This window comes from Ophidiomyces ophidiicola, assembly GCF_022830035.1.
Source record: "Ophidiomyces ophidiicola strain CBS 122913 chromosome Unknown scaffold_43, whole genome shotgun sequence".
Classification (NCBI taxonomy): Eukaryota; Fungi; Ascomycota; class Eurotiomycetes; order Onygenales; family Onygenaceae; genus Ophidiomyces; species Ophidiomyces ophidiicola.
In genome coordinates this window covers 64,917-80,726 of record NW_026054683.1, presented here as the reverse complement: position 1 = coordinate 80,726, position 15,810 = coordinate 64,917, and the positions used below count along the sequence as shown (strand labels likewise).

Below are 15,810 nucleotides of genomic sequence, written 5' to 3'. Positions count from 1 at the left end.
GGAAGAATGAGTAGAGATAGGGAGGATGAGAAGGAAAGATGGTGAGAGGAGAGGTGGTGAAAGGGGGGAGATGCAAAAAGGGGGGGGGGGGGGGGGGGGGGGGGGGGGGGAAGCCCGAAGGGGTGAGCTAACATACCAGGGAAAGAAAACCTCAAGCTTGAATATTCCCCGGAACATTGCATGATGAGACCTCATGTCACGGGTGATTGCATTATTACCTCAGTTGACTCAACAGTTTCGGAATATGAGAAGAGAACAGAAACGACCAATCGGAAAATTCTTGTTTAAGGGACGAAACAAGAAGAGAGGCAAACCAGGCGGGTTCAACATGGCTACCCCGGATTCAAAGGGTGGTAGTACGGACACCATATATTTCACGGGTTGGATGCTGGCCCAAGGAAAAGGGGACAGGCTAATTACCCTTGTCGCTTTGGCCTCCATTAATTTGCCGTAGTGGAAGTCCCGGCAGACCACCGCGTAGTCAACCGAATTGACGGATACCTTATACTATTCCGCTGGGAGAGTTTAGATTTTTTGGATACTGGTCGCTAGTACTAGTGCCACTATAGGGGGAATATACCAGTGAAAGGGCTGGGGGCGGGTGTAAATGGCCTTAAAACATACAATGTGAGTTTTTAAGGGACTTCGCCAAAAGTATAACGGAAAGAGCGACCTCCTTGTCGCCAAAATTAGTGTGACTCCAAAGTAGCTAGTAACAGCATCTGTATTCTTTTGAAGGCGCTCAGGCAAAACGCAACGGTTGCTCGACAGAATGGTATGCTGTTGTCAGCAGCCCAATATTTTGCCAACCCCACTCACGGATGGAAGCAGGAACCCAGTACAGGGAGACAAGATGAGCGTAAATCCTATTGTTTTGGAAGAAGATCCGGGTGTTGGTTCGCCGCCTAGAAATGAATTAGTCGAAGCAGGGGAATGACCGGGGCTCCGCGGGTGCTGACAGCGATGCCGCGCGGAATAAATATCAGGACACACTTGCATAGCTCGGGCGAGTCGAACAGGACCCTGCGGGCGCCTGTGCCACTCACTGGGCTCTGGACTCGCGGCGGCCTGCAGTTGTACTCACGACAGGCGACGTTGCGCACGCGTGAAGACGAGCGAGCTGAGTCAGCTGCTATCACGTGGCACTCCTGACACGCCCTGCCTGCTAGTTACCTGCTATTGCGGACGGGCGGGAGGCCTGGCGGAATGCTCCGTCGACGAGTTAGGCTTCTCGAACTCTGTCTTGCAGCGGATAACTATTGGGTTCCCAAACTGCCGGGTGTAACCACGCTCCGGCTGTGGATGTTCGCGTGGTTCTACGCCGCACAGCTGGCTGCATTCTCCCCAGGGTCGTCGCGCTCGCTTGTGTCCTGTAAACCCATCTTCCCCACACCTCCTGCATCAGCGGGATGGGTCTGTTGCAGTTGTTAGTTTAACGCTTGGCTACATATTCTTCGCCGGAATTCGAGGGTTAAAAGTAAGCAATAGTTGTTGTATCGATAAAAAGAACTAAAAACACACATCTGTAAGATATAAAAAACACAAAAATATACAGGTAAAATGTCTGCCAAGCTCAGGCCTGCATGTAACTAATAAGAATCGCCCCTGCCTCTCCATTAAACCCTGCGTCCTAGTATCCGGGTATCTTGCAACGCCACATACTCTTTACTCAATGTCCGAAAAATCGTCGCTAGAGGAAGCCCCGCCAGCGAATTCATCCTCGCTGTCGCTATCAATCATATAAGCTGCCTTTTTTGGAGCTGCTGCCGCTCGGCGCGCCGGTCGGCCTTTCAGTGCTGCCGGGGCGGTTGCGGCCTTGGGTATCGACTCTTTCTCGGACTCCGAAGACTCAAGGATATCGTTAGCCATGGCGTCAATATCGTCATCCGAGAGCTCATCGGCTAATGCTTTCTTCGTGACTGTCTTCCTTTTAGCATATACTTTGGCCGCCGGTGAAAGCTGAGTCTTTTTGGCCGACGTTGCTTTGTTCTTTGCTGGTGCCTTCTGAGGTTTAGCTCGAGTGCTGGCTGACGCGGCCGTCTTTGTGGATTTCACAGTTGGCCTGCTACTGGCTATTGGCGAGCTTTCTGTGTCATCCTCATCGATTCTGGATTCCTTTCCGTCTTTTGGTTTTACGAGTAGAGACCGTCGAGGTGAGTTCATCGGAATGAGTTTTGAGTAATCTGTCTCGTCGGGGTCAAACTCCGCCGTGGCACGAAGGGATTTCGGCACTGCTTTGGTCCCAAGCCCAACACCCGGCCGGGAGTACTCAGAAGAAAAGAGTGCTGGAGATGCTGGTGGATCTACTGTTCTCGCACCTATGCCTTTGACCATTTTGCTGACATCACCTAATAAATCATCGCCCTGATCAATGTCGGAAGAGCTAGGCTCGTCGTAGATAACAGGTTTCCGATTGATGCGTGCAGCGCGTTGACGTGGCTTGGCAACAACGTCGTCCAAATCGGGATCATTGTCCAGTATGGCCTCAGTGCGCGAAGCTCTGTTCACGTGTTTTGGAACCAATTGGAAATCATCGCCTTCAGAGAGAACCGGTATACTAGGAGAGCGTGCTTTTGGCTTTTTCTCTAGTCCTGCTGATTCTTTTTCGCGTAAAACGTCTTTACCATCATCTGTATCACTGAAGGAGAATGGAACGAAATCATCTGTTTTACCCTTCTTTATAGTGGCACGAGGCTTCTTCTGAGGAAGAACTTCGCCCTCAAAATCATCAGTGCCACTAGCACCATCAAAAGTCGAGCTCTTTACTTTTGGCTGTGGCTTGGATTTGCTCAGGTAGTCGAGAAGGCCACCCGTGGGTTTAACTCGATTGACCACGGTGGCTTTCTTTGGTTTAGGACCGAAGTCACTATCATCATCTTCAGCCTTCCGCTTCTTCGCAGCAGGGCCTCGGCCTCCGGTTTTCAACTTTGCCGACACACGTCTACCATAGCTTCGGGCCTTCTTAGCCCGGCGTTCTTCACCTTCTAGCTGCAACCGCCATTCATTAATGAACTCATCCAGGTCCCTTTTCCACAAATCTTCTTTTGTTAACTTGACCAGCTGATCTACCTCGATTTCTTTATCACCAATTTGGCGACGCAGTTTCTCGACTCGTTCTTGCGTCAATGACCAGAGGGGCATCTGTGCAGCAATACCAGCATTTTTAGTCCTATTTGAAACAGATAAAAAGCGAGGAAAAGACGACACTTACACCGAGAAGATAATCGTAGAGATCTTGACCCAATTCCTTATCTTCTTCATTTTCATCATCCTCAACAAATGGCTCACTCTCGCCTTCTTGAGCGGAGTCTATACCCTTTGGAATTGGTTTGAAACCTTTCTCCTTCAGTTCTGTGATGAGCCTAGCCTTTGCCTTCTTTGAAATGACGAGTTTTCCATCTATGATCATCTGAACAAATCTGGCTTGATTTGAAAGCTTGTCAAGTTCCTTGCGCAGTTGGGACAATAAAAATTGCTATTCAAAAGTCAGTTCTTGAGCTGGTATTCTGGATAATAGAGCTATACCTTTCGTTTCTCGTAGAACATAATTCGGACCGCGTAAAATGCTCGTAATATGTCTTCTGCCGTGTCGTATCTTGTGATCCGACCTTCAGCATCAAATGCCACCATATTGGTAGTAGAAATAGACTTCGAAAGCTTGAATTTTTCCTCTAGTCCATCTTCAAGCGTTTTCTTCATGTGCTTTTCATCCATCTGAATAATGAAGTGAACTTTGCTATGAGTATTGTAATCTTTATAGTCTTTGATAAAGGAGGGCGCTTTCTCAGCTTTGATGATGTCTTCCAGCTTATCTTTAAAATCCTGTGTCCACGTCCTAATAGGAAGCTCTGTAATTTCCACTTCAGAGTCACCCGTTTGCTTTATAATCCCATTAAACTTGTATCGGTCTCCAGAGCCTGTTACCTCTCCAGCAAACCCACGAAACCACGGTTTCATAGGAATGGGTGCCTGTCCATCCATTAGCCGTTTTAGGTTGTCAACAATGTCCTCAGGATTGAAATTCGGAATTGTTGTGCTCCATCCTGTACCAATACCGTCTGCGCCATTAATGAGAAGTAGAGGCACTACAGGGACGTAGATTTCTGGCTCGATTTTTTTCCCGTCATCAATACTGTTTTTCAAAAGAGGTTCGTCTGCGCTGTGAAAGATGCGTCTGGCGAAAGGCGAGAGTCGAGTTTGAATGTAACGGGCACTGGCACAATCTGATCCTCCTTGTAAACGGCTACCAAAATTACCACTTGGCTCCAGACAATTTACATTGTTTGACCCGACGAAAGTTTGCGCAAGGCCGACAATTGTTTGCTGTAGTGAAGCGTCGCCATGCTGGTAGGCTGTCATACCGGAGACGTAACCAGCGAGCTCCACCACTTTGACATCCTTTTTCACATTGCGCTTAAACATGGTATATAGAACTTTCCTCTGACCAGGCTTTAATCCATCAACAACTGATGGGATAGACCGGATATTGTCCGCCATGCTGAACAAAATTAGCTCCTTATTGATGAAATCAGTATAAGTAATCTTTTCTACTGAGTGGTCCAAAAATGTACCGGGTTTGAACTGTCGAAGCCATTCTTTCCGCTCATCGGCCTTTTTCTTCGAAAATGCGAGATCAATAAGCTGCGCCTCATTGTCTTGAAGAGCATGGAACTCTTTAAGATGTCTATCCAAATCTCGAAAATATACTTCGGCGTCCTCTGTTGAGCTTGTACCTAGACCCTTGAAATACTTTTTGTCCCATTTCCGATCGTCCCCATGATGTTTTTTCCATTCTTCATATTCTGGAATAGTGAAAAAAGACTTTGAATCCCTCGGCTCCTTGGGATCACCTCTCCAAACCTTCACAATCGGGGTGATGAATTCGATCAAAAAACCCGGAATTTTAAGCAAGCTTGGAAAAGCAACTTGGAGATAATTTATTAAAAGTCCCTTAATATGGCTGCCATCATAATCTTGGTCGGTCATGATCATAAGGTGACCGTAACGAAGGCCACGGGTATCTGTATATTCTTTCTTATGTTGTAAGCCGAGAAAATTCTTAATATTCTGAATTTCTTGATTCTTTGAAATTTGATCGACAGATGCATCGCGCACATTGAGAAGCTTTCCACGGAGGGGAAAAACACCGAAGAGATCGGGTCCAACCACGGCTCTCCCTGCCATCGCAAGACCCTTGGCTGAATCTCCTTCAGTAAGGATGAGTGTGCAATGGTGGCCATCCTTTGTGCCTGCTTTGTTGGCGTCGGTAAGCTTGGGGTTACTCATGCGTGCTCGTCGGCTACCATCGGTCTTTTTAAGAATTTGGTCTGCTTTTTGTTCTGCGAAATGCATGATATTTTGCATTACTTGAGTTTTTAGGACTTTTTTTAGGAAGTCATCGGAAAGGATGCATTTACTGCCAAATTGACTATGTTTGGTAGTCAATTGTTCCTTCGTTTGCGACGTAAACGCTGGGTTAACAACCAAACAGTTTACGAATAGAAAGATGTGGTTCCGTATTTGTGCGGCTTTAAGTGTAGGCCCATTTTTGTTTTTCTTTTTTACAGCATCGGCTAGTTTGCTGCAAATTTGATCACTGATGTAGTTGACGTGGGTGCCTCCAGAAGTGGTGGCTATCGAGTTGACAAATGATACCTGTTGGAAAGAACCGTCAGAGACAGCGAAACCGATTTCCCATCTTGGATCTGGGCTTTCGGTCACTATTTCATTCTTGTCCAAAGAGGCTTCTTCCCCTCGCTCTTTTTTGATTGCCTTGGTGTACATTTCCATATACTTTTTGAAATTTCGGATCGGGACTCTTGAGCCATTGAGTTTGACAGAGACTTTACAGGTTCCTGCTAAGTCATAGACTCTTCGCTTAACAATGGCTTCAAAATCATCATCCATTTTATCCATACTAAATTTCTTGAAATCGGGTTTGAAAGTGACCTTGGTGTAATCATCACCTTTGCAGTCAGTTATTTTTGCTTTTCCCATCTTCGACATATTTTCAGACCATGTTTGCTTGTATTTCTTCTTGCTTCGCGAATCCGCAGTTTCAACAGTAAACTCAGTGCTGAATATGTTGCACAGCTTAGCTCCGTATCCATTTCGGCCACCAGTAACTTTGGCTTGCTCATCGTTATAATTAGATGATGTCAACAGATTACCGAAAATCAATTCGGGTACATAGATTTGCTCTTTCTACATTGCATTAGTGCCTTTCACATAGATCGAGTCGGTCAGTTCAAACCGTACCGAGTGTATTTCAATGGGAATACCACTGCCGTTGTTCCATACGCTAATTTCACCTGCCTCTTTATCCAGAGTGATTCTTATTTCATCCATATTCTTATCTCTTTGTTTATTATCCGCCGCATTAACAAGAATTTCATCAAAAATCTTGTAAAGGCCCGGGACGTAGGAAACCTCACGATATTCCATTTGATCAGAGCTCGAATTGTATACCCACATCTGCTGTTGGGTTCGCTCGACTGACCCGATGTACGTGTCTGGACGTTTGATGATGTGTTCTAACTGTGTGAGCTAGAGGACTCTGTCAGTTATCATAAAGTCGGGGTCCGGGGAATATGGGCATTACACGTTGATACTGATCCCCGGCTTTTCCCCCCAAAGCATCGGTCGTGGAAGATGCATTTTCCAGAGCCCCCAATGGGTTGCTGTTTGACTTCTTTACTGCTGCAGCGGGCTTTGGTTTTTTCACTGGTTTCGGGGGTGTACTTGAGAGAGCTGAATTGGGGCCCATCATATCCACATCATCATCACTAGGAGCCGTGTTCTCTGTTTCCTTGGAAGGTTTCTTTTTTGCAGCTGTAGACTTCTTGAGTGTAGTTTGTGTCGGTTTTTTCTGTGGCTTTGCTTTCGTCGTTGTGGACAATTTTTTTCCCGGTGCTAGCTTGGCCTTTGCCCTTGCCTTCTGGTGCGAAAAAATAAGCCGGAAGATATGACCGTAAAAAAGGCTAGCAGACTTACAGGAGCGGGCTCAGGCATAAAATCCGAGCTGGCGCTGTCGCCTTCAAAGTCGGAGACGGCAGGCGAGTCCATTGCCGGCGGGAATGAGGGGCGAAAGGAGAAACGAATGTGAGGGGGCTGCGTGGGTTAAGGCGAGCTGGTGGCAGTCGCTGTCATGCTTGCATTGTCGGCGGTAGGGCGCGAGTGTTGTTGATTTGTTTCGCTTCCGCTTTGGGCTGTGTTGACGCGCCGCGACGGGCTGCCACGCACGCTTGTACCGTTTGGGTTGAGCCGGCCGGATCAACATTGCCCCAGCGTGGAAGCGGCGGTCGCGCTAGCCAGTATAGGCAATACAAAAATACACCGTCGGCGACGCTGTAACGGCTGCAACGACGAGAAGGGATCGGCCGGCGTCGTGCTTGTTTGCATCTACTGCGCGTTGTTTGTGCGCGCGCGGACACATGTTTGAATACCTGGGCATGTGGGTGTGCCGGCATTGGGGTTTCAACGCCAGACGCTCGATGCATCAATCAGATGTCTTCCTTTTGACGCCACCCGGATTATGCGCGGTGCGACTTTCAGCGTCTGGATGAAGACCATTATTGTGTGTTCGGCATGGAAGAGTGTTTCGTTGCGCCTCCTTCACAAGTGCGTAACTATGGCTGGTCGTTCGGTTCTCTGTCTGTTCACGCCAAGGCGGGGATCTTTGCTAACCCCTGACTAACGAACCCGTAGCCTTGAAGCTGGATAGAACCATATAATCAACCAACGGGTTGAACATTGCTCCCATTAGACGGCATGCTCCATCGCCCACACTCATTTAGCAGTCTTGCACTGACGGCACCGTGCATTCTGTCCGCTCACTCTCTTTGAACACTCCTTTGTTGCTGTTTCAGTCCTTACCTTTGCTGTTTGAATGCCACAGGAGCCCCTACCAGTAGCACTGTTCCCTTTCAAAATCGCCCCCCATTCCATGTCTCAGAGACTCTCGTCCTTAACTAGCGCCTGACCCGTAGCCGGTGCCCTCGAAATGGCGCCGCCACCTGAACATACTCACCGGCCTCGATCACTCAAAATCGATCGCAATGAGGCTTCTAGCCGGCAGCCGACGGATTCTATGGTCACTGTTCCTCTCTCGGACCTCCAGCCCTGCTCTAGCATAAGTGATTCCTTGGATGATATTTCGGACCGTCCTCGAACGTCCGCAGTTAGCTCTCATCAGGAGACCCTGGCTATCACAAACGTGTTGACATTGGATGATGAAATTGGCCCCAGCGATATATCCGTGGTGTCCCCAACAAGGACATCAGCCATGTCAGCAGTGCCAGGTGATGCTGACTCTGTGGACTGGGTGGAATTGGAGAAAACTGAAGAACTAGAATCCAAGTCAGGCCCAACGGACGATGCTGTGGGTTTAGCAATGCCTATTCGTTAATCAAGAGTGAATCTACTAATAACGGACTATTTCTAGTCAACTGCCTTACTGTTGGCAAGGTTGGAACAGGAGAATATTGCACTGGCAACCGATCCAAAATCAGCATCACCTAGCAACTCCAGTAATCGACGTACCTCAAGACCACCGTCGATCCAACAACTTAAGGACCTGGTGGCTAATCCTCGCTCCTCTCTGAGATATTCGCTACTGCCAACCCCTCAAATGACTGAGCTGGAATTTTGGGCCGCCCTTGTTGCAGACTATCCCCGCACGGCTCAGAGGCTTCCAACGTTGACATCCAACAAGATTCGAAGCGGGATTCCTCCTCCACTTCGGGGAGTTGTTTGGCCCAGTATTGCCGGCGCGAGAGATGCAGATCTTCAAGAAGAGTTTGAGCGGTTGAGCGGTGAATCAAGCCCGTATGAGGGCCTCATTGGTAAGGATATCGGCAGAAGCTTTCCGAACGTAGAGATGTTCAGGGACCCAAATGGAGAAGGACAGCAGATGTTGGCTAAGGTTTTGAAGTGCTTCAGCCTTCATGATACAAAGATTGGCTACTGTCAAGGCCTTGGATTTGTTGTGGGCCCCCTTCTGATGCATATGAGCGAGGAGGAGGCGTTTTGTGTCCTTGTCAGGTTGGTTCTTTCAGCGTCCCACTCGAATTACAGCTATTTAACTAAATCCTCTCTAGATTAATGGACCATTACGATCTACGATCGTGCTTCCTTCCCACTCTATCTGGCCTTCATTTACGTATATATCAGTTTCAAGCTCTTCTCTGCCGACATCTGCCAGATTTGCACGCCCACCTGGACTCCCTGAGTGTTGAACCAATTTATGTTTCACAGTGGTTTCTGTCCTTTTTTGCTGTGACCTGCCCTCTTCCAATGCTACTTCGGATCTACGACGTTCTACTTCTCGAAGGTGCATGCGAGACCCTGATGCGTGTGGCTCTTTCATTGATGCAACGAAATAAGAAGAGGCTCCTATCATGTCGTGAATTCGAAGATGTCATGCAACTTCTGCTATCAAGAAGTATTTGGGACCCGTATGTTCCACCATTTTGGTATCTCGAATGCTGCTAAACTCGGCCTAGGTATTGCTGTAACGCCGACGATCTCGTCAACGATTTTGTATCGTTTACCTCTCTAGTAACACGGGAAAGCCTGCAACTACTTGAAAGTAACTATCAGGATCTTCAGGGAAGCTCATCCAGCATCCATCTTCCCCAGCTTCAAGCAGTCGCTTCTCGATTCTTAGGCCGACTTTGGTCTGGATCAAATTCGCACGGCTCTTCGAAATCCCTCACTTTGAATCCTGGGGCGCCGTTTAGCCCATCAATTGTTCGCCGTACTCCTTCAAAACAAAGTATGGCCTCAACTCTGAACTCATTCGAGTCAGCTTCAGATGCCAGTACTGCCCCAACAGATGTTTCATCCGACGGCTATAAACGGAAAATAAAGCCAAATCTCCCAAACATAGACAAGGATCTACATACGCAAATTGAGGATCTTTTGATTGCCTTGACTGATATGCAACGCGAGCATGCAACTCTGGCAAAGCAACTACAAAGAGAGCGTGAAGAGCGTGAGGAAGACCAACAACTTGCCAGATTACTTCTCGGATATGTCAAGAAGCAGCCAAACGATGATGATACTACTGAGCTGATTGCGAGAGCAAACGATCGTATCAATACATTTGATCCCCCCAGGACCTCATTACAGCCAAGCAAACAACAACTTCGAGATGAGATCGTCATGTGGAAAGACAAGTTTGAGATCGAGCTTGCTAGGTGCCAGGATCTTGGCCGTCTTATTGATGACCATGAACATGAAAATGGGCAACTAAAGGACCAACTTCGCGAAACCAGGAGCCGCGTTCAAGATACGCACAGAGACAAGCAACGGCTTGAACGCATAATCCAGGAACTCCGATGCCGCAAACAGCCATCTTCTCCCGACGGCCCGATCGCTAACAACGCTGCCGATGACAGATGCTCCTCGAGTGGCCTTCGTGAATTCAAGCTTGGGAAAAATGCAACATCACCCAAGGCCACCACTTTTTCCAAGCGCACAAGCTCGCTTGGTGCTCCCGCGTTGTTTTTTCCGCCAGAGAACTCGGGGGAAGACTCCCTTCTCACAGAGCTTGTCAATGCAAAAACGTCAGAGGCTCTTGCCCGCCAGGAGCTTGACGAGGTGAAGTCCAAGCTGGAAAGTCTCCGGAAGCTAGTTTCTAGGGCAGGTACGGGGTCTCCTGTAGCCATACTAGGGACACCTCCAACAGAACATATCCATTTATCAGCAGCATGGGGAACGTTTTCGTCACCACCTAGGGCGGCGCCAACCGCCAATTCCGCCAGTAATGGTGCTGGAGGTTTCTTCAGCGGATGGGCTAAGAGAAAACTGTCATCTGGAAATATATCAATCTCAGAGTCGAAATAAGTCACCAGTTTTGAATATGAGTTCTCATTGGGTTAAACAAGCGGCCCATTCTCACTCTTTTTATTTCCTTTCCTTCCCCCCCCCCTTTTTTTTTTTTGGTCTCAAAACCCAAAGTTCTGGAACTTTATGCTTTCCCCTTCTCCCCTAAATATCTTTCCTCTGCCTATGCTATCATCCAGCCCGTCAAAAGTACATACAACTTGAAAGGTATTAGCGAGCAAGCCTCTATTTATTTGCAATTTCTTAGTTCGAAATTCTCGTTCAGCACAGCTTCACTCTGCTAAGCGTTCAATATTCTACCTATCTCTGATAATTCCTCTGCTTTAAAATATTTGCTCAGCGAAATTGTATAAACATGTCAAAGTTTGTATCCATATGTTATTTCATTAAGGTCTTTATATCAACCAAAACCAAGCCGTTCCCAGTCAATCACTAAGCATGTATTTCATCTACTAATTATAACTCCGGATGGATGTTGAGAATTGAGGTATTGTCTACCTACTCAGCCACAAAATTTAGTATTAAACCTGGCCCGCCTAACTAGTGGGTAACATCTCATGTCTAAAACCCAAGCGATATGCCTCTTGGACAACAGACGCTCCTAAGGAGGAGACTAGCTTCAGGAACAATACTAACGCTAAAATATGTAGTGAAAACTGGCGGGTCAATGGATTTAGAGTACTGAAAAGGGAGAATCCGTGGGGTATAGGATAGTCGAACTACATTGCTCGTGGTGCAGCGAAGATGTTCAAGTCTATTGGTAGATTCTAAAGAAGCGCTAGTCCACTCTGACGTACTCCCCCGAGAAGTGCTATGCACATGGGGGGAATCACAAGTAGCTTCTCGGTGAGGCAAAGCGAATTGTAACATATGCTGAGAGTACATGACATGAAATATCCCTTATCGAGGCCGAAGAACATTCATGATGACGAGTGTGGGGTGAATTTGAAATGCATTTGAATATTCAATAATGCATATGGAGAAAAGCCGGTCGTTGTCTTTAGGAGGGAAGGGAGACAAATTGGCCTTCTTCGCGCAGGTCGTTTAGGAGTCAAGTAAGTTGGGGAGAATGTAAGTAGCGCAAAAGCTGTGACTCCAGGATGCCGCTATTAAATATATTTAAGACCCATGATCATTTGTAATAATCGCAGCTTCAGAAGGTACTAAAAATGACAGTACAAAGTCAAAATGACTATTATTGCGTGAGAACGATGCGGAAATCAGGTGGAAGGATCTCGCTGCTGCTGCTGCTGCTGCTGTGGTTGCTCGGTGAAGCTACCTCGCAACACGCCGAGCCGGGACCCGTTTTTCCGGACTCTAATGTTTGGGAAGTAATTTGGGTGCATTTCGATGAAGCGGTATTGCCAACCCTTACCGACGGTGGGAGGGGGAGAGCTTGGGTCGCAATGGCTCTCTTCTAAGATGGAATTGGCAACGTCTCTTAACATTTGGGGAGTAATCGATGTGCCTTCGTTGGCCAAAAGATCCAAATGGCTGTACAAAGCCTTATATTGTTCCTCGGTCAGTCTTAGATTGGTTCGCTTGCGTGTTGAACGGGATGGCACATGCAGGATTCGCCGGCGCAGACGGTGGTAGGACACCTTGTATTCGCGAGCGAGGGTAGCGACACTGACTCTCTCATTAGACAACATCCGTTGGCTGTATTCTTCAGATGCCCTCTGGATCAGTTCCTCCTCGAGTTTGTATGTGGACACCATGGCTGCAGTACCAACGAGTGAGAAATATATATGTCAAACTTGTCGCGTAGTTAGTTGAAATTGGCGTTGAGCTGGGACGCGACGGCTAGTGAACTTGGGGCCATGCAAACGGGACAAACACAGCAAAGACGCCAAGGCATAGTTAACTATGCCAAGCTGGGCAACGGCGGCCTCAACGTTCTCAAATGTCAGGAGTGCGACATACTCGCTCTTCCTAGAATATCTGATGATACTTGCTAAGTAAAAAGTCTTTAGGACAATCGTTCTATTTGCACCCCAAGCTCCATATGGGAGCTGTTCTATTTGAATGACAGCATTGTAGGTCAGGGCAAAATGAATCTCAATATGCACTATTAACCGGTATGTCCTATGGTTAATGCATATTTCGCTCGTAATAATTCTTCACCTGGGCCACCAAAAACAAAGCCAATGCACCGCAACTATGTCTTCGGCTAATATAGAAAGTACGTCACTACCTTGAAACGATATTTGGTAGTTTCTTTTATTCCAGAGAGGAAACACCCCCAAACGCTGAACAAATAGCCGCAGTAGCGTATTCAAGCCTCTGTTCCCGATTTTTCAGTGCTCTGTCTATTTGCACGTCTGGCGCGGCGCCTAAGAATTGCATCTCTATCGCTAGCAACAGTTTGCGCAAACTTTGAACGTTTACGTATCTGCGGCCCATAGCGACAAAATATGTAAATTGGGATGGTGACAATAAGTGCGATAGCCGAGAGAATTAAGGATGGATAGACAAGTTCGTATTGTGGGTGACCATTTTGGTAAACTTTAGAATACATTATCCCTTGACGTTAGTTGAAGGAATTTGAGAGACGCATCAAATTAATTTTCACTCACATGGTGTCGAATATAATGCAGCGATACCAGCCAGGAGGTCTCTGGCAAATGCATTCCCACCTGTTGCTGATGCGGAATACGGACCATAGCTGGCAACCATGTAATCAATGGTAGCCATATAGATACAATACTAGGGATACTTTGTTAGAGGGTTTCTGGCCAAGATAGTAGGATTACTTGCATTTGCAATGGCAATCATCATGGAAAAAAACATTGGTCCACTCCAATGGAAATGAGGAGGGCCAAAGCTTGACCAAGCAAACAAAAATAAACCTACAGTCTCAAGGGGAGCAGCTGTGTCTATTGTGAGCTTCGGGTTATTTCACGTTGGCTCCAAGAGAGACTCACTAAACTGAAGCCACCATAGACGCCTTTCTGGCGTTGTGCGATATGGCCTTCGTATGACATCCTTCTTATTGTGTAAGATAACAGGGATAAAGGTCAAGTATCCTATAAAATACCCAACAATAATCCTTATCAGAAAACATTAATTAGCCAAGAACTTGTATCTTAGGTATAGGGTGATTAGAGGCATACGGAATGAATGCAAGGCCTATTTGGATGGTTGAAAAGCCCCACTGCGAGAACACGGGCTGGTAGGATTCCAAAAAGGTGAATATAAGCGCGTCACTGAAGCCGCTCAAAAGAGACAAGCAGAATACAATGGGCTCCCGAACAAACATGCTAAAGGGACGCATCCATATTTCACAAAGCTCTTTTAAGGTGTAGCCGCGGCCGTGAATTTCCCCGGGGCCGTATATTTCGGCGACGCCAGTTTTTCGCAATCTTTTGGCTTCCCTATCTAGAAGAATGGTTGCACGGGTTTCCGGGACCAGAAGGAAATGGGATAATTGTACCGCCCCACCAACGATGAGCTGAATCCAGAAGTTCCACCTCCAAGGAAGATAGACCTCTATGAAGCCGCCAGCTATGGGACCAAAGACTGACCCAGCAACCGAGGACAGGACAATGAATGCGACAGCAAACTGCTGGTCATCGGCTTCCCACATATCTGCAATCATACCTAAAGTTACCGAACCGCCTGCAGATGAGAGACCGCCAAGAAAGCGACCAATGAGAACATAACGAAAACTGGGGGCCATTGCGCAAAGCAATTGCCAAACATTGACCAAGAGAAGACTGAGCTGCATCACGGGCCATCTACCAAGCTCTTCGCTCCATGGCGCCCATAGTTCGCAGCCAAATGCATAGGCAACAAGGAAGATCATTTGGCCTAGCCTGATGATACTTTCTGGAAGAGAAAAGTGCTTGGCCATAGGGCTGATTGCGTTGGCATACACACTAGTGTTGAAGTTCATTGATATCTGAACGACAAAAATAACGCAGAGGATAGTCCATTTCTTCAGAGTGGGAAAGCAAAAGCCCAATTTCTCGTAGCAGTCTGACTCGCGAATCTCAACCCTCCCATCGGGTCGTCTCTCGCCAAGATTGTCATCCAAGTCAGAGCTGTCGTGAAGCTCAATACCATTGATTTTGCTGGCTGGGTCTGGGTGACTCTGCGAGAGAGCCTGCAAGGTAATTTGCGTCTCATTCTTTAGAGCCATTTTCTGTAGGCCTGAACAAGACGAAAATATATCGCCGGGGGCAATACGGTGATCTTTTTTCGGAAAACTAAACAACAAGTCGGGAGGGGCCTGTGGCTCTGAAGCCGGGTTGGGCATGCCGTTCCGAAGGGATGGAGATGCAGTGTAAACGTCTAACGGATCACAAAGAATAAACGGGTAAACAATGCGGAGAGAAAACTAAATGCATTTGAACAGCTCGCGACGCCTCAGAGCAGAGACGAGCGAAGAAAAAGAAACCGCCTCGCTCAGGAGGCAGGCTGGCTCAGGGAGCTCTTTCCGCGGGGAAAGGAGCAGCGACTGCAAGAGCCAGGCAAGCCGTAGCAAAAAGGGCTTGGAGGAGAACGCTTTCCACGCCCGGAAGAGAGAGGGGGGCGTTGGGATAACTGCTGGTGGTCGTCCTCCCCCATCCAGGAAACTCCTTGCCCGTCAACTAACAGGCAATTGCGTGGGGAGACATTCAAAAGAGGGTCGAAGCAATGCTTGATTCCTCCTTTGAATGTGTTCTGAGCGGGTAAGCGCCAGCCAATTTGGAGGCCGTTGACAGGGACGTCTACCTGCCATATTTTGGGTATACTTTGCGGATTTGTCGTGGAGATGTAGTTAGTTATAGGGGCGCGTGGCGGTGATGCCAGCGGATACATTGGCCGTCACGTGCACTGACCGCTTGGGCAGGTCGCTGACGACGACGCAACTTGGTATCAAACACACCCTACGTCAGTCTCTCCCGAAGCTGTCGCGGTCGACAGTTGCCTGTACAAGAATCCACGCTTGACTGTTGCGGCCCACGCTACTGGAGCTCT

At 47.6% G+C, this 15,810-nt stretch overlaps 3 protein-coding genes across 3 annotated transcripts; 1 reads left to right on the top strand and 2 right to left on the bottom strand.

Moving 5' to 3' along the window:
• Window positions 1-1,665: 1,665 nt before the first annotated feature.
• Window positions 1,666-7,065, bottom strand: TOP2 (DNA topoisomerase 2; the record flags this gene model as incomplete). Its single annotated transcript, XM_049255488.1, has 6 exons — window positions 1,666-3,141; window positions 3,212-3,475; window positions 3,526-6,204; window positions 6,259-6,546; window positions 6,602-6,937; window positions 6,994-7,065. The coding sequence occupies 6 exons, from the start codon at window positions 7,063-7,065 to the stop codon at window positions 1,666-1,668; spliced, it is 5,115 nt and encodes a 1,704-aa protein (XP_049105553.1).
• A 937-nt stretch (window positions 7,066-8,002) lies between these two features.
• Window positions 8,003-10,848, top strand: LOZ57_006469 (uncharacterized protein; the record flags this gene model as incomplete). Its single annotated transcript, XM_049255487.1, has 4 exons — window positions 8,003-8,380; window positions 8,444-9,042; window positions 9,099-9,455; window positions 9,504-10,848. The coding sequence occupies 4 exons, from the start codon at window positions 8,003-8,005 to the stop codon at window positions 10,846-10,848; spliced, it is 2,679 nt and encodes an 892-aa protein (XP_049105552.1).
• A 2,275-nt stretch (window positions 10,849-13,123) lies between these two features.
• Window positions 13,124-14,989, bottom strand: LOZ57_006468 (uncharacterized protein; the record flags this gene model as incomplete). The annotated part of the gene is made up of 5 exons (XM_049255486.1): window positions 13,124-13,353; window positions 13,425-13,554; window positions 13,702-13,718; window positions 13,773-13,897; window positions 13,962-14,989. 5 exons carry the CDS (start codon window positions 14,987-14,989, stop codon window positions 13,124-13,126), a joined length of 1,530 nt encoding a protein of 509 aa, XP_049105551.1.
• Between the last annotated feature and the right edge of the window lie 821 nt (window positions 14,990-15,810).